Source organism: Anomaloglossus baeobatrachus, chromosome 11 (genome assembly GCF_048569485.1).
Source record: "Anomaloglossus baeobatrachus isolate aAnoBae1 chromosome 11, aAnoBae1.hap1, whole genome shotgun sequence".
NCBI classification, from domain to species: Eukaryota; Metazoa; Chordata; class Amphibia; order Anura; family Aromobatidae; genus Anomaloglossus; species Anomaloglossus baeobatrachus.
In genome coordinates, this window is record NC_134363.1 from 34,886,484 (window position 1) to 34,904,933 (window position 18,450).

The 18,450-nt window shown below is 45.2% G+C and overlaps 1 protein-coding gene across 1 annotated transcript in view; it reads left to right on the top strand.

The window, feature by feature from the left end:
• Positions 1 to 18,450, top strand: part of POU2F2 (POU class 2 homeobox 2) — a 189,254-nt gene that overhangs the window by 143,655 nt on the left and 27,149 nt on the right. The window contains exon 3 of the mRNA XM_075329330.1: positions 16,474 to 16,533. Coding sequence (XP_075185445.1) covers positions 16,474 to 16,533 — 60 coding nt within the window. The remainder of the gene's footprint in view (positions 1 to 16,473; positions 16,534 to 18,450) is intronic.

The following is an 18,450-nucleotide window of genomic DNA, read 5'->3' on the forward strand; positions in this document are numbered from 1 at the left end:
AAGCGGGCTTTACACGCTACGACATCGCTAATGCGAAGTCGTTGGGGTCACGGAATTGGTGACGCACATCCGGCCGCATTAGCGATGCCGTTGCGTGTGACACCGATGAGCGATTTTGCATCGTTGCAAAAACGTGCAAAATCGCTCATCTGTGACATGGGGGTCCATTCTCAAAAATCGTTACTGCAGCAGTAACGATGTTGTTCCTCGTTCCTGCGGCAGCACACATTGCTCCATGTGACACCGCAGGAACGAGGAAGCTCTCCTTACCTGCCTCCCGGCCGCTATGCGGAAGGAAGGAGGTGGGCGGGATGTTACGTCCCGCTCAGCTCCGCCCCTCCGCTGCTATTGGGCGGCCGCTCAGTGACGTCGCTGTGACACCGCACGGACCGCCCCCTTAGAAAGGAGGCGGTTCGCCGGTCACAGCGACGTCGCCGGGCAGGTAAGTATGTGTGACGGGTCTGGGCGATGTTGTGCGGCACGGGCAGCGATTTGCCCGTGTCTCTCAACAGATGGGGGCGGGTACCCACGCTGGCGATATCAGTACCGATATCGCAGCGTGTAAAGCCCGCTTTAGGGAGGGATTAGCAATATAAACCCAGAACTGCACATGGTTCTGGGTTCATATTGCACCTGACAGGTTCACTTTAAGAGTATGTTCACACTGCGTCTTTTTCTGGTATTTATTTATAATGTTTCCGCTAATAAAGAACGCGGAGAAAAAGTGCACAAAAATGCTCAAAAGTATGGTCTATTTGTTTTAATGGAGAAACAACTTGTTCATATGTTCAGGCCCTTGAGCTTCAGCCTTTCAAAGACGCCAAGTAACCCGACCATTTTCCAGGCGTAGGAAAGATGCTACATACTGTGCTACAGAAGTCTACGGGAAGGCTAAAAAGACACCGGGGCATCTTTTTTTTACTTTCTTGCAATAGTTTTCATCTCAAAAGTGAGTTTTGTTTGTCCCTTAAAGAGTTTGTTAAAACGTCAGAAAAACAGCAACGAAAAAGACACTGGAAAGACAGCTAAAATGCCAGCAGAAAGAAAAGTCAAGAAAGCGCTTCAAGAAACAACTTAGAAATATAAATACAAAAACACCCAGACCAACAAAACGCCAACGATGAGGAGCCATTCCTCAAGCTTTTTCTGTTTGAAAAGCAGGAAAAAATGTGTGACCATTCTCTAAGTTTTTTTATCGAGAACCTAAAAACCCACATACGACCCACTGCTTTCTGCACTTGAAGGTTTCTTGGCATCAATTGTTTGCATATGCCGCTCGAATGTCTCTCATGTCCTGATTTGTAGCTGTATCAGTGCATGATAAATAGCTGGAAGTCCAAGGAGACTGGGTGCCTTAAAAGTAAACTCAGCGATAGTCGGTTTGCATCTTGTTCTTAGCCTCTGAAGATTGTTCCAATTCACTCACAAGAAGCCGAGAAGTATATCAGAAAGTTGCAAAGATTTTTACCGGCCGATATGAATGTGTCCCATCATCACTGTGGCCATAAACCATATACAGTGGGTACAGAAAGTATTCAGACCCCTTTAAATTTTTCACTCTTTGCTTCATTGCAGCCATTTGGTAAATTGAAAAACGGTCATTTTTTTCTCATTAATGTCAACTCTGCACCCATCCCCCATCTTGTCAGAAAACCCCCCAGAAATGTAGACATTTTTGCAAATTTATTAAACAAAAAAAGCTGAAATATCACATGGTCATAAGTATTCAGACCCTTTGCTCAGACACATATTTAAATCACATGCTGTCCATTTCCTTGTGATCGTCCTTGAGATGGTTCTACTCATTCATTGGAGTCCAGCTGTGCTTAATTAAACTGATAGGACTTGATTTGGAAAGGCGCACACCTGTCTATATAAGACCTGACAGCTCACAGTGCATGTCACACCAAATGAGAATCATGAGGTCAAAGGAACTGCACAAGGAGCTCAGAGACAGAATTGTGGCAAGGCACAGATCTGGCCAAGGTTACAAAATAATTTCTGCAGTACTCAAGGTTCTTAAGAGCACTGTCGCCTCCATAATCCTTACATGAAAGAGGTTTGGGGCCACCAGAACTCTTCCTAGACCTGGCCGTCCAGCCAAACTGAGCAACCGTGGGAGAAGAGACTTGGTGATAAAGAAGAACCCCAAGATCACTGTGGCTGAGCTCCAGAGATGCAGTAGGGAGATGGGAGAAAGTTCCACAAAGTCAACTATCACTGCAGCCCTCCACCAGTCAGGCCTTTATGGCAGAGTGGCCCGACGGAAGCCTCCTCTCAGTGCAAGACATATGAAAGCCTGCAGAGTTTGCACAAAAACACATGAAGGACTCCCAGACTATGAGAAATAAGATTCTCTGGTCTGATGAGACGAAGATAGAACTTTTCGGTGATAATTTGAAGAGGTATGTGTGGAGAAACCCAGGCACTGCTCATCACCTGCCCAATACAATCCCAACAGTGAAACGTGGTGGTAGCATCATGCTATGGGGCAGGGACAGGACGACTGGTTACAATTGAAGGAAAGATGAATGCGGCCAAGTACAGAGGTATCCTGGAAGACAATCTCCTCCAGAGTGCTCTGGACCTCAGACTTAGCCGAAGGTTCACCTTCCACCAAGACAATGACCCTAAGCACACAGCTAAAACAACAAAGGAGTGGCTTCAGAATAACTCTGACCATTCTTGACCGGCCCAGCCAGAGCCCTGACCTAAACCCAATTAAGCATCTCTGGAGAGACCTGAAAATGGTTGTCTACCAACGTTCATCGTCCAACCTGACGGAACTGGAGAGGATCTGCAAGGAAGAATGGCCGAGGATCCCCAAATACAGGATCCCAAGAAAACTCATGGCTGTACTAGCTCAAAAGGGAAGGTGCTTCTACTCAATACTTAGCAAAGGGGCTGAATACTTATGACCATGTGATATTTCAGTTTTTCTTGTTTAAAAAATTTGCAAAAATTACTATATTTCTGTTTTTTCTGGCAAGATGGGGGATGGGGTGCAGAGAGTACATTAATGAGAAAAAAATTGAAAAAAAAAAAGTGAAAAAATTAAAGGGGTCTGAATACTTTCCGTACCCACTGTATATCAAGAGAAAAAGCACACATGGAAGAGGAGTACTGCCAAAGTTTTGCTCCATCACGCTCTTCTAGAGGGAGAGGCTGTCAAACTAATTTTGGCCTTCCTTCTCGGGGGTGAAGGGATTGGGGCCACTTTGGTTTTTGCATTGCTCATATGATGAATTTTTGGCTGCTGATTTCCTCTTCTCTGTATAGATACAGGTGCTCGCTCTATCGTCATGTCACCCTCTGCTGGGAGGAACCTGCTCCAAGTCACTCTGTTATTGCAGGATGTGGTTTAAGGGACTGTCCCACGCTCCAACGAACACACCAAGCACTGCCATATAGTCAGAGCACGCAGCCATGTAACGCCCTGCTGCTTTTTGTAACTGAATGCATACCTAACGCCCCTAGTAATGTGATAAGCGCTAATAAATATATGTATATTAGCAAATCTCATCCATACCTTTCACTTGTTTTATACAGATTTTCACTGTAAATAGCACCTTTTTAATGCATTGAGTGAAATGTATTTATTATTATAGCACAATTTATTCCATGGGTACACATAATAAAAACAAGTACAATAATCATGAACAATACAAGTCACAGACTGGTACAAGAGGAAAGAGGACCCTGCCTCCGAGGGATCACAGTCTACAGGGAATGGGTGATGGTACAGTAGGTGAAGGTAGAGTTGGTCGTGCAGCGGTATAGTGGGGTGAGGGGATTTGGGTGAGGATACAGTAGATGGGGGCAGAGCTGGTCGTGCAGCGGTATAGTGAGGGGGATGGGTAAGGGTACAGTAGGTGAGGGTAGAGTTGGTCGTGCAGTGGTATAGTGGGGTGAGGGGGATGGGTGAGGATACAGTAGATGGGGCAGAGCTGGTCGGGCAGCGGTATAGTGGGGTGAGGATACAGTAGATGGGGCAGAGCTGGTCGTGCAGTGGTATAGTGTGGTGAGGAGGATGGGTGAGGATACAGTAGGTGAGGGTAGAGTTGGTCGTGCGGTGGTATAGTGGGGTGAGGGGGGGATGGGTGAGGATACAGTAGATGGGGCAAAGCTGGTTGTGCAGTGGTATAGTGGGGTGAGGGAGATGGGTTAGGATGCAGTAGGGGAGGGCAGAGCTGGTCATGCAGCGGTATAGTGGAGTAAGGGGGATGGGTGAGGATACAGTAGGGGAGGGCAGAGCTGATCATGCAGCGGTATTGTGGAGTGAGGGTGATGGGTGAAGGTACAATAGGTGAGGGCAGAGCTGGTCATGCAGTGGTATAGTGGAGTGAGGGGGATGGGTGAAGGTACAATAGGTGAGGGCAGAGCTGGTCATGCAGTGGTATAGTGGGGTGAGGGGGATGGGTGAGGGTACAGTAGGGGAGGGCAGAGCTGGTCATGCAGTGGTATAGTGGGGTGAGGGGGATGGGTGAGGGTACAGTAGGGGAGGGCAGAGCTGGTCATGCAGTGGTATAGTGGGGTGAGGGGGATGGGTGAGGGTACAGTAGGGGAGGGCAGAGCTGGTCATGCAGTGGTATAGTGGGGTGAGGGGGATGGGTGAGGATACAGTAGGGGAGGGCAGAGCTGATCATGCAGTGGTATAGGGGGGTGAGGGGGATGGGTGAGGGTACAGTAGGTGAGGGTAGATCTGGTCATGCAGTGGTATAGTGGGGTGAGGATACAGTAGATGGGGCACAGCTGGTCGTCCAGCGGTATAGTATGGGGAGGAGGATGGGTGAGGGTACAGTAGATGGGGCACAGCTGGTCTTGCAGCAGTATAGTGGAGTGAGGGGGATGGATGAGGCTACAGTAGATGATGGCGGAGCTGGTTGTGCAGCGGTATAATGGAGTGAGGGAGATGAAGGTACAGCAGTTGAGGGCAGAGTCGGTCGTATAGTGGCATATTGGACTAAGAGTTACTGTAGGTTGTAGGCTTGTTGGAAGAGGTAGGTCTACAGGTTCATTTTGAAGGTTTCTACGGTCGATGAGAGCCTGATATGTTGGAGTAGAGACTTCCACACTATGGGGGCTGCATTGGAGAAATCTTGTATGCTATTGTAGGAAGAGGAGATGAGAGGGGAGTAGAGAAGGAGATCTTGTGAGGATCGAAGGTTGAGTGCAGGTAAATACCGGGAGACTAGGCCACAGATGTTGGGAGGAGACAGGTTATGAATGGCTTTGTATGTTAGAGTTTTGAACTGGGGTCTTTGGGCAATGTGAAGCCACGGAAGAGATTGGCAGAGAGGAGAGGTCGGGAAAGAGAAAGGGGCGAGGTGGATTAGTCTGGCAGCAGAGTTTAGGATAGATTGTATGGGTGTGAGAGTGTTGGCAGGGAGACCACAGAGCAGGGGGTTACAGTAGTCGAGGCGGGAGGTGATGAGAACACGCACTAGTGTTTTTGCAAAATCTTGGGTAAGGAATGCACGAATCCCGGAGATATTTTCGAGTTGGAGTCAGCAAGAGGCGGAAAGGGCTTGGATAGGTGACTTCAGGAAGACAGCAGAGTCAAGGGTTACCCCGAGGCAGCGAGCATGCGGGATCGGGGAGAGTGAGCAGCCATTGACTATGATGGATAGGTCTGTTGGGGGGGGGTTGAGTGAGATGGGGAATAGATGATGAATTCAGTTTTGTCAACGTAAAGTTTTAGAAATTGAGCAGAGAAAAAGGATGAAATAGTAAACAAAAAAAAATCCATATATAAAACATGCATATGTTGCAGAGGATTTGCAGAAACAATCCCCCATATGTGGAGCCAGTGGTGACATAAGTACGGTAATTACCATGCTAAGTTTTCTAGGTAGTAAAACGCAATAACTAGTGTAAATCGCTGCATTGTGGGGAACATAATCTCGGCCATTTCTGTTTGTATAAAGGATAAATTGACAACATTATGGTTAATCCTTTAGGCAGATCACATTTGATCAATCATAGAAATTACAATGCAGCGGCGGTGCGATGCACAAATGTATAGAAACGCTATCAATTATGCAGCAGGTCTATTAGCGAACAAGTTAGTACCGGGCTCTAGGGAATGTCGGCTGAACGCCGCCAATGCACGAGCAGGAAATAATGACGCCGTATCCACCCTGACTGATTATTACACTTGTTATAAAAAGTGTGAAAAAGATGCAGAAAAGCAAACAAGGAAAGCGCCAGGCTCGTTATAATGAACACCAGATCTCCTCGCTTCATTACAATCCCTCCGAGAAGGGATGCTCCAATGCAAAATCTGTACACGAAACCCCCCCCCTCATTACTGAGGCTCCAACGGGGGGTACACCTGCAGTAGATACCCCCCAATAAAGTATTTGATACTGATTTAAAGGGTTACATTAGGTGGCAATGGAAAAGTTAAAAATGGTGCGCACAAACGTTTTTGAAACTTTTTTTTCTCCACTTTTCAGTTTCAAAAGTGTAACAAGGAGTGAGCGTGATCTGCAAGTGATAAGATTAATAAATACTAAACCTAGAAAATATTGCAGATTTATAGGCTGCTGAGACTTGTAGTTTCACAAAAGCTGGAGTAATAGGTTGAAGCTGGATGCTCATTGGTTAATGCAGGGAGTGTGGCAGGATAGGGGTTAACAGCGAGTGTGGGAGGGTTAGTTCCTACATGCTGTCTGCTTCATGACTTTCTTACATCTCCTGTGATCTTGCAGCTTCCACTTGTCATCATGGTGATCTCTAATCATTGGGCAACAGGTGAGAGGAGGGTCGGAGAGGTCAGGGTCAGGTTGGGAGATGTAGAACTAGTGGTCCCAGCAGGCACTGTGCTTGGAATGGTAGTTGTTGCAGAAACTGAAGACCAGGGAGTTATGACTTCTTGGATGCCTGGATGATTAATATAATGTATCACTAATCTTTAATTCTTATATAACCTAGTGAAAAATTAAAATGAGTGGAGTACGACCATAATGACAACATTACAGGGTGATGGGTACGTTCTGGTACAAGCATAGCCTGGGAAGTTTCGGAAGTGTGAATGTTAAAGCCGCGTTTTATTGTATTGATCTGTGACATTGCGAAACTACTGACACCGTATCAGCTGTGGTCCCGGGACGACCCCCTGTGCCTGCAGAGATATATTATATTTTATTTCCTGCTGCATTTACATCGCCAACATATTCTGTAGCACTGTACAGAGATGATCACCATCACTTACATTAGTGCCTGTCGCCGACAGAGCTTACAATCTACACACACACACCATTTGGGCATGTGCACATGGGGCGTTTTTCTTTATAAGGTTTTTGGAGCATGATTGCTCTGAAAAATTGCAAAAAAACAAATGTGTGCACACGGGGGAGTTTCTTTATTAGGTTTTTGGAGCAGGATCGCTCTGAAATATTGCAAAAAAACCAAATGTGTGCACATCGGGGGGGTTTCTTTATTAGGTTTTTGGAGCAGGATCGCTCTGAAATATTGCTAAAAACTAAATGCGTGCACACGGGGGGGTTCTTTATAAGGTTTTTGGAGCATGATTGCTCTGAAAAAATGCAACAAATCAAATGCGTGCACACAGGGGGGTTCTTTATAAGGTTTTTGGAGCAGGATCGCTCTGAAATATTGCTAAAAACTAAATGCGTGCACATGGGGGGCTCTTTATAAGGTTTTTGGAGCAGGATCGCTCTGAAAAAATGCAACAAACCAAATGCGTGCACACAGGGGGGGTTCTTTATAAGGTTTTTGGAACATTATCGCTCTGAAATATTGCTGAAAAACCAAATGCTTAAAACACTTTTCCTATTCATTTTTACAGTCAAACAATTGCTATTTGTACGTTCAGGCATCACATCAAAGAAGTGATATGCAATTGTCTTTTTTTCCCCCCACCAGGAATTTTGCAAAAACTGAAGACGGAAAAAATATGCTAAAAAGCTTAATTTTTCTTCTTCAGTTTTTGCAAAATTCCAATTGGACGTCACTTCTTTCTCCAAACTGGGAACTGTCCAATCAAAGGGCTTCACAAGAAAAAACAAAAAAATCTTGTAAAACTTTTGAAAACTCTTCAGGAAACGAAACACTCCCCAAATAACAAAACTTTTTCCATTGGCTGAATCAAAAACTCAATTTTGTGGCAACAGAGGTCTAGATTATGGACCCTTGTTAGAAATACCATCTCCCCCACCCAGATTATACACTCATAGTCACTGTCCCGGTCGATTCACACAACTGTATGGCGGCCATATTTTCACATCTGTATTCGGCCTGCAAGTCCCAGCCCAATCATCGGTCTCATGAACTACCAGCACCACATGTGCACCGGATAAGACTATTGGTTCAGGGTCACTAGACCTGCAATCGACTGCAGCACAGACGAGAAATCACCGCCGTGCCGTCATATGAATTACCGCCGTACAGTATTATATTGTGTTCCCCTTAATTGGCCGATGCACTCGTAATTGGCACATTTCAGTTTGCTAAGTCAAAAGAACATAAAGGATTGTAATTGGGAAAAAAAATGTATTTTCCATGAGATACAATTTGATGCAGAAATGTAGCAGTTTCCATCTGTTTGTATTAGTCAGGTCAGTGTATCGGAGTCCAATAAACTAGTTAAAAAATACCGTAAGTGATGCCGACTAATGGATGACGACACTGTATCATCCAGACAGCAAAAACGAGGACGTGATCACCCATCCCTATAAATGTCAAGTCCTTTACACAGTGTCCTGTGCAAGAACAGTATGTTGTGGATCCCTTGCAGCCCAATACTATGTCTGAGGCAGTAGTTGCATGTGTACCGCCATTGCAGCAGTCAGGACTGCTCGGATCCGGGGTTTGCTGCGGCTCAAGGGTCTCGCGGACACTCGAAAATAAGAAGGGGGCTATTTATAGGGGAGATTATTGTTCGTGACACCACCCGTGGTTCGCAGTAAATGGGAGTACCGCCGCTGCCGATGGGAGTACCCGGGGGAGATGGAGCGGGGCAACCAGATGACGTTCCCTCCACGGATAGGGCAGGTCCCGGGACTCTGGATGGTGGAGATGCAGGGATGCGGGGTGCAGCAGTCAGGACGCAAAGCAGCGTACTCACTCAGGCCGTGTGCGTGTTGGTGCGACCATCAAATAGACTCTGACACATAAGTAAACCAAGTCTCTGGGTGCCGTTGCCTCTCAGGGGGAGCTCGTCCGGGAATCCGCTCTCGTTGATATAGCTGGTTGTCCTGACCTGCCTCCATACACTGATTTTTAGATGTTGCTGAGTGACCTCTCGGCCTGGAGCTTTCGGGGTCCCGCTCCCTATACTTGGATAGAGGAGCTGTGCTCTCGATGGCTGACACTTGGGATTTCAGTGGGCTGCATGGGTTGGAAAGCCCTATCCCCCTCGTTGTGTTGGTGCCTTCGATCTCTGAGCTCTTTTGGGAAAGTTCATAAAGAGACTATCCTCCACAGGTTAATTATCAGGTTGCGTGAAGCTAATCCCTGATCTAGGGTCCAGTACCCCGCCGTGCTCGATACCGGTCCAGTTACTAGATATTCCGGTGCCGACCGTTCTCCAAAACTAAGTCTGGCTCCTTTCTCTATCCAATACCCTGCGACCGGGTCTCCGACTCCTCCGGTCCCAGACCACCGTCTGCAAGCTAGCCAAAGTCTCCCAGGTAGCTACAACTCCCCTAGCTCCTCACTCTCTGAGGGCTACCACTCAATTCCACTCCCAACTCCCTAGGAGCTGCCACTTCAGCTCCTCTCTCACTGAAAGCTGACACTGAACTGACCAAGTCCCTCCCACCAGTCTGCCTGACCCCTAGGCAGGTGATCCTATTCCAGCTAGACCACCCACTGGTGTGCCTGACCGGATGTAGTGTAATGTGACTAGGATTTGAATGCTGATAAATCCATGTCTCATGAGCTTATTGTTTTCCAAGATAGCGGCTGTGATTGGTACTACAGCTCAGTCCCATTTACTTTAAGGACACGTGCCCATGATCAGGACATGGCAGGTCCGGACCTGCGGGGCTGCGAGTCTCATCCGCAGGAGATTGCAACTGCTCGTGCCCACAATCCGGGCTCAGGCAGTTGCGGTCTCTCACAGTGTTCTCCATACGGAGGACGCTTGCGACTCAGCAGCAGGGAATTGACGTTCTTCTGAATCGGAAAGCCGTACCGCTGGTCACTTTACACTGCGGGCCGTACACGCACAGTGGGCACAGGATTTCTAGAAATCTCATCCACTGTACTTGTACTGTACATCGCAGAATTTTGGATGCAGCTGAAACATGCTGCGTCCAAAGTGCTGCAAATCGTGGGCACACACCCTAATGGGTCTTAACTGCTCTGAGCCATAAAACCAGACACGGCCGATAACAAAAGTATAAAGTTGTACCTTGTAAACAAGGATGGGGATGAGTGCCGATACTCTTTCAATATGCCGATCATCGAAAGATAAAATAGGCCATCATTTATTTTTTCTGTTCCAGGGAAGTTCTGTGCAAGAATGAAAAGATAGATTGTTTCTACAAATAATGAGTGTTGCAGGTGTGAGCCTATATATAACATTACTTATCCTGTACTGCTCATGAGTTACATGCTGTATTATCCTCCCAGAGCTGCACTCGGTATTCTGCTGGTGGAGTCACTGTGTATACTTATGCTGTACTGCTCACAAGTTACCTCCTGTATTATACTCCAGAGCTGCACTCACTATTCTGCTGGTGGAGTCACTGTGTAAATGTATTACATTACTGATACTGTACTGATCCTTAGTTACCTCCTGTATTATACTCCAGAGCTGCACTCAGTATTCTGCTTGTGCAGTCACTGTGTACATACATTACATTACTGATCCTGTATTATACTCCAGAGCTGCACTCACTATTCTGCTGGTGCAGTCACTGTGTACATACATTACATTACTGATCCTGAGTTACCTCCTGTATTATACTACAGAGCTGCACTCACTATTCTGCTGGTGCAGTCACTGTGTACATACATTACATTACTGATCCTGAGTTACCTCCTGTATTATACTCCAGAGCTGCACTCAGTATTCTGCTTGTGCAGTCACTGTGTACATACATTACATTACTGATCCTGTATTATACTCCAGAGCTGCACTCACTATTCTGCTGGTGCAGTCACTGTGTACATACATTACATTACTGATCCTGAGTTACCTCCTGTATTATACTACAGAGCTGCACTCACTATTCTGCTGGTACAGTCACTGTGTGCATACATTACATTACTGATCCTGAGTTACCTCCTGTATTATACTCCAGAGCTGCACTCACTATTCTGCTGGTGCAGTCACTGTGTACATACATTACATTACTGATCCTGAGTTACCTCCTGTATTATACTCCAGAGCTGCACTCACTATTCTGCTGGTGCAGTCACTGTGTACATACATTACATTACTGATCCTGAGTTACCTCCTGTATTATACTACAGAGCTGCACTCACTATTCTGCTGGTACAGTCACTGTGTGCATACATTACATTACTGATCCTGAGTTACCTCCTGTATTATACTCCAGAGCTGCACTCACTATTCTGCTGGTGCAGTCACTGTGTACATACATTACATTACTGATCCTGAGTTACCTCCTGTATTATACTCCAGAGCTGCACTCACTATTCTGCTGGTGCAGTCACTGTGTACATACATTACATTACTGATCCTGAGTTACCTCCTGTATTATACTCCAGAGCTGCACTCATTATTCTGCTGGTGCAGTCACTGTGTACATACATTACATTACTGATCCTGAGTTACCTCCTGTATTATACCCCAGAGCTGCACTCACTATTCTGCTGCTGCAGTCACTGTGTACATACATTACATTACTGATCCTGAGTTACCTCCTGTATTATACTCCAGAGCTGCACTCACTATTCTGCTGGTGCAGTCACTGTGTACATACATTACATTACTGATCCTGAGTTACCTCCTGTATTATACTCCAGAGCTGCACTCACTATTCTGCTGCTGCAGTCACTGTGTACATACATTACATTACTGATCCTGAGTTACCTCCTGTATTATACTCCAGAGCTGCACTCACTATTCTGCTGGTGCAGTCACTGTGTACATACATTACATTACTGATCCTGAGTTACCTCCTGTATTATACTCCAGAGCTGCACTCACTATTCTGCTGGTGCAGTCACTGTGTACATACATTACATTACTGATCCTGAGTTACCTCCTGTATTATACTCCAGAGCTGCACTCACTATTCTGCTGGTGCAGTCACTGTGTACATACATTACATTACTGATCCTGAGTTACCTCCTGTATTATACTCCAGAGCTGCACTCACTATTCTGCTGGTGCAGTCACTGTGTACATATATTACATTACTGATCCTGAGTTACCTCCTGTATTATACTCCAGAGCTGCACTCACTATTCTGCTGGTGCAGTCACTGTGTACATACATTACATTACTGATCCTGAGTTACCTCCTGTATTATACTCCAGAGCTGCACTCACTATTCTGCTGGTGCAGTCACTGTGTACATACATTACATTACTGATCCTGAGTTACCTCCTGTATTATACTCCAGAGCTGCACTCACTGTTCTGCTGGTGCAGTCACTTTTGTACATACATTACTTGAGTTACATCTAAGTGCTGGCTACCAAATTTTGGCCTGTGGGCAATCACTAATCAGTGGCCCTCAAGTTGCGGTCCCCCACATTTAGCCTACTTTTCTCTGGTCGCTACATTAAAGCAGCAGAGGTAACAGGCTTTCAAAATAACACTGGCTGATCTACACTGAACAAAAATATAAAGAAAACACTTTTGCTTTTGCTCACATTTTTCATGAACTGAACTCAAAACTTTTTATGTGCACAAAAGACCTTTTTCTCTCAAATATTGTTCACACAAATTTGTCTAATCTGTGTTAGTGATCACTTCTCCTCTGCGGAGATAATCCACCCACCTCACAGGTGCGGCATATCAAGATGCTGATTAGACAACATGATTATTGCACAGGTGCGCCTTAGGCTGGCCACAATATAAGGCCACTCTAAAATGTGCAGTTTTTTCACACTGCACAACCCCACAGATGTCACATTTTGCATGCTGACTGCAGGAATGTCCACCAGAGCTGTTGCCCGTGAATTGAATGTTTATTTCTCTACCATAAGCCGTCCCCAAAGGCGTTTCAGAGAATTTGAATAACCAACTGAGCTCACAACTGCAAACCACGTGTAACCGCACCGGCCCAGGACCTCCACATCCAGCATCTTCACCTCTACCGGCCCAGGACCTCCACATCCAGCATCTTCACCTCTACCGGCCCAGGACCTCCACATCCAGCATCTTCACCTCTACCGGCCCAGGACCTCCACATCCAGCATCTTCACCTCTACCGGCCCAGGACCTCCACATCCAGCATCTTCACCTTTACCGGCCCAGGACCTCCACATCCAGCATCTTCACCTCTACCGGCCCAGGACCTCCACATCCAGCATCTTCACCTCTACCTGCCCAGGACCTCCACATCCAGCATCTTCACCTTTACCGGCCCAGGACCTCCACATCCAGCATCTTCACCTCTACCGGCCCAGGACCTCCACATCCAGTATCTTCACCTCTAAGATCGTTTGAGACCGGCGACCCGGACAGCGAATGCAACGATCGATGCAAAAATAAAGAATTTCTCCGCAAACTGTCAGAAACCGTCTCAGGGAAGCTCATCTGCTGCTCGTTGTCCTCAATGGGGTCTTCACCTGATTGTAGTTAATTGTCATAACCAACTTGAGTGGCATCTGGCATGTTGGAGAGGTTTTCTTCAGACATGCACACATACATTAAGCAGATATACGAGCACACACGTAGACACCCAATGGTGCAATGTCATACAATTCCCATCGATTCCTATGGATCTTCATTCTGAGACGATGCTCCATAGGTCACTTCTGCTCAGCGGCAGTCGGCCGCTGATCACGAGTGACCTATGGAGCCTCATTATGAAGATGTTCTCAGAATGAAACTCCATAGAAATCTATGGTAATCATGGAACAACACACCATTGGATTATGTCGGAACTTCCAGGATTTCTTTTTAATTAATACATTGGTAAACAAGGGCGTGTGGGGGGTAGGGTGTGTTTATTCAAATAAAATATTTTTCTGTGTGGTTTTTTTTGTTAACTCTATGCTTACTAGGTTAGTAATGGAGGTGTCTGGTCTCTCCATTACTAACCTCTGGGCTTGATGCCTGCTGTCAATTCACAGCTGGCATAAACCCTAAAAGTATTACCCTGATTGCCACCTCACCGGAGCAATTGCAAAAAGCCAGAATTGGTGCATCTAATAGATGCGCCACTTCTGGGGTGGCTGCAGGCTGCTATTTTAAGGTTGAGAAGGGCCAAATAACCTTGGAACTTCCCAGCCTGATAATATCAGCTTCCAGGTATCCGCTTTACCTGCGCCGGTTATCAAAAATAGGGGGGACCCCACGTCATTTTTTTAAGAAAAATGTATTCGCTATCAACATTTGTTTGTAGGACAATTGTCCCCATTTTGCTTCCTTTTACAGCCCTCTAACCCTTACTACAACCATTTTACAGGACAGACGTCCGGGTCTCTGTTGACTTATATGGGGTCCGGAGTCAAGTTCAGGTCTCGAACCAAACTTTTAACTATAGTCCTGCCGAATCTGAACTTCCATGGGACTTCTCATCCCTAGCCATAGCTTTAGATCTACAGAGAATGGACAATATCAGTAGTATATATACACACTGTATTCAGACCTCAAATATCATGTCAATGAGCAGATTTACAAATAATGTTACAATTATGGCTATAGGGAGGTTTGTCTATGTGCACGCTGCATGGGGACACTGTGGTATTTCTTAAGTGCCGTGTGTATTTTTAGTTTATTTTTCGGTAAATCGGCTTATAGCAGGGAAACCAGAAGCAGAAGTGAGAGTCCCCCCATCTGCCTCCTTGAAAAAATCAGTAAACCCCACTATCTTTTGTTCACAGAGTGGATGTGTGTGTGAAATAGTGTACGTAAGGCTTTTTATGATATGTCGCTATTATACGCCTCTCATTACAACTGCAAGTCTTCTATGTATTTCTCCCTTTTTTTTGCCAAAATACCAAAAAAGCTATAATTTCACCAGTATCGGAAGGACCCTGTGCAGCGCTCACTGTAATATTTATTAGAACATCTACTTTTTATTTCCTTTTTTGTAAGCAGTTTTCCTGTTTTTGGTCTAGTCTTTTTTATAAATCGTACATGATGTAGAAAATCAAGGAGAAATTGAAAGCGGGAAAGTAGAGAAATGATGACATAAATCTTGAAGGGTTCCCCATTCCTTACAGTCCTGTTTGGAGCTCCTCAGTCCACAAGGGGGGACTGTCAGTAGGACTGAAGCCTGTGGGGCGGCATGGACAGGCTGTTATATAATAGACTGTACGTGTTGACCATAGGGAATCGCCTCTTCTATTATCACGTTAGTTCCATCCCATAATAATGAAAGTCTAAAGGTAGAAATTAAAATCTTCAATGCAAAAATGTTCCATTTAAAGGGTCCTGCAACATTTTTGAAAAATACATGGGTTATTTTAACCTAAACCTCTTCAGTCCCCCATCTCTTCCACCTCATTGCTTCCCGCGAGCCCCATTGGTCTATGCTTGTTCTTTGCACAAATCACATTGGCTTGGGGTCATATTTGACTGAGATCTCTCCTTCACTCCCTACATCCGATCACTCACTCCTGTCACCTACACCTCAAAAACACCTCTAGAATTTGACCTTTTATTACCTTTGACTTTCCAAAAACTTACTGTCGCCCTTATTCATTCTCATATGGACTACTGCAACTCTACTAATCACTCTCCTTCTTTGTAAACTCTCCCCTTTCCAATTCATCCTGAATGCAGCAGCCAGGATCATATTCCTCTCCAACCGTTACACTGGTGCCTCTATGCTGTGCCAGTCATTCCACTGGTTGCTCATCAGTACAATATGAATTTATCACTCTCATCCACAAACTCCTCCACAGTTCTGCACCGACCTACATCTCCTCCCTCATCTCTGTCTATCCCCCTACCCGTGCCCTCCATTCCGCTAATGACCTGACATCCTCTATAATCCGAACCTTCCAAGACTTCTCGGGAGCTGCGTCATTTCTCTAGAATGCACTACCCTGGGCAATACGATTAATTCCCAATACCCACAGTTTTAAATGTGTTTGTTGGACCAGACAATACAAGCACTTTTTTTTACCATTTTACCTTTTGTGCCTTCCCTATTTCCTCATTGATTGTAGCTCGCGAGCCAGAACCTCACTCCTCTTGGTATCTGATGAATTATGTGTTTACTCTGTAATGTCTGATATTGTAAAGTGCTGAGGAATATGTTGGCGCTATAGAAGTAAAAATGATTATTATATATCTATAAATATATCTGTAAACTGAGTTCTGATGAACCTTCTCACTTTGTGTCAACAGAAATAAGAATGTCGAAACCGGGACACCTCGGCAAATTGCACGCAGAAGGGGGTGTAGCAGGTAATGGCTTTTCTCCTGTCTGCATGTGACACTGACGGATAGTGATCGCCCCTCTTCTCGTACGCGTCACGTCATGTGAGACGGCCAGACCATGAAGGCTTTACTTCTTTACTTGCCCACATTTATACCGACTGTAGAATTCATACGTAGCCCCATCAGGGGTGTAACTGGGGAACAAGGCGCCGACTGACTATACACAAGTCCTGGTCAGTTTTGGAAAGCGAAGCTGCAACTTATCCCATGACGAGATCACACCACCTCTAGGCAACCTGTTGAGATATATATATATATATATATATATATATATATATATATATATATATATATATATATATATATATATATATATTTATATACAGTACAGACCAAAAGTTTGGACACACCTTCTCATTCAAAGAGTTTTCTTTATTTTCAGGACTCTGAAAATTGTAGATTCACATTGAAGGCATCAAAACTATGAATTAACACATGTGGAATGAAATACTTAAAGTGTGAAACAACTGAAAATATGTCTTATATTCTAGGTTCTTCAAAGTAGCCACCTTTTGCTTTGATTACTGCTTTGCACACTCTTGGCATTCTCTTGATGAGCTTCAAGAGGTAGTCACCGGAAATGGTTTTCCAACAGTCTTGAAGGAGTTCCCAGAGATGCTTAGCACTTGTTGGCCCTTTTGCCTTCACTCTGCGGTCCAGTTCACCCCAAACCATCTCGATTGGGTTCAGGTCTGGTGACTGTGGAGGCCAGGTCATCTGGCGTAGCACCCCATCACTCTCCTTCTTAGTCAAATAGTCCTTACACAGCCTGGAGGTGTGTTTGGGGTCATTGTCCTGTTGAAAAATAAATGATGGTCCAACTAAATCCAAACCGGATGGAATAGCACGCCGCTGCAAGATGCTGTGGTAGCCATGCTGGTTCAGTATGCCTTCAATTTTGAATAAATCCCCAACAGTGTCACCAGCAAAGCCATCACACCTCCTCCTCCATGCTTCTGAGTGGCATTGACTTGGTCTCTAATCTGAGCTGCTGTTAACCTGCGATTTCTGAGGCTGGTGACTCTGATAAACTTATCCTCCGCAGCAGAGGTGACTCTTGCTCTTCCTTTTCTGGGGTGGTCCTCATGTGAGCCAGTTTCTTTGTGGTGTTTGATGGTTTTTGCCACTGCCCTTGGGGACACTTTCAAAGTTTTCCCAATTTTTCGGACTGACCTTCATTTCTTAAAGTAATGATGGCCACTCGTTTTTCTTTACTTAGCTGCTTTTTTCTTGCCATAATACAAACTCTAACAATGTGAACCCAATCGAGATGGTTTGGGGTGAGCTGGACCGCAGAGTGAAGGCAAAAGGGCTAACAAGTGCTAAGCATCTTCAAGACTATTGGAAAACCATTTCCGGTGACTACCTCCTGAAGCTCATCCAGAGAATACCAAGAGTGTGCAAAGCAGTAATCAAAGCAAAAGGTGGCTACTTTTGAAGAACCTAGAATATAAGACATATTTTCAGTTGTTTCACACTTTTTTAAGTATTTCATTCCACATGTTTTAATTCATAGTTTTGATGCCTTCAATGTGAATCTACAATTTTCAGAGTCCTGAAAATAAAGAAAACTCTTTGAATGAGAAGGTGTGTCCAAACGTTTGGTCTGTACTGTATATAAATTAAATAGATCTCTGCTTTGAAAAGTAGAACAGCTTTTGATGGAGTTTCCCTTTAAATTCACTATCTTTCCTTATCATTATTATGCAAATCACCACTTCCCATGAAGCCTTCCTTAAGAAAAGCCAGCCCCCTAATAATGATATAGGCCCTTCATAGTATATCATGCTGATCACGGACAGAAAAAGGCCCCTGTGCAAGAAGAATATATGGGCCCTTTGCAGCCCAGGAGCTCATGTAAACGCTAAATTGCACCCGTTTTGG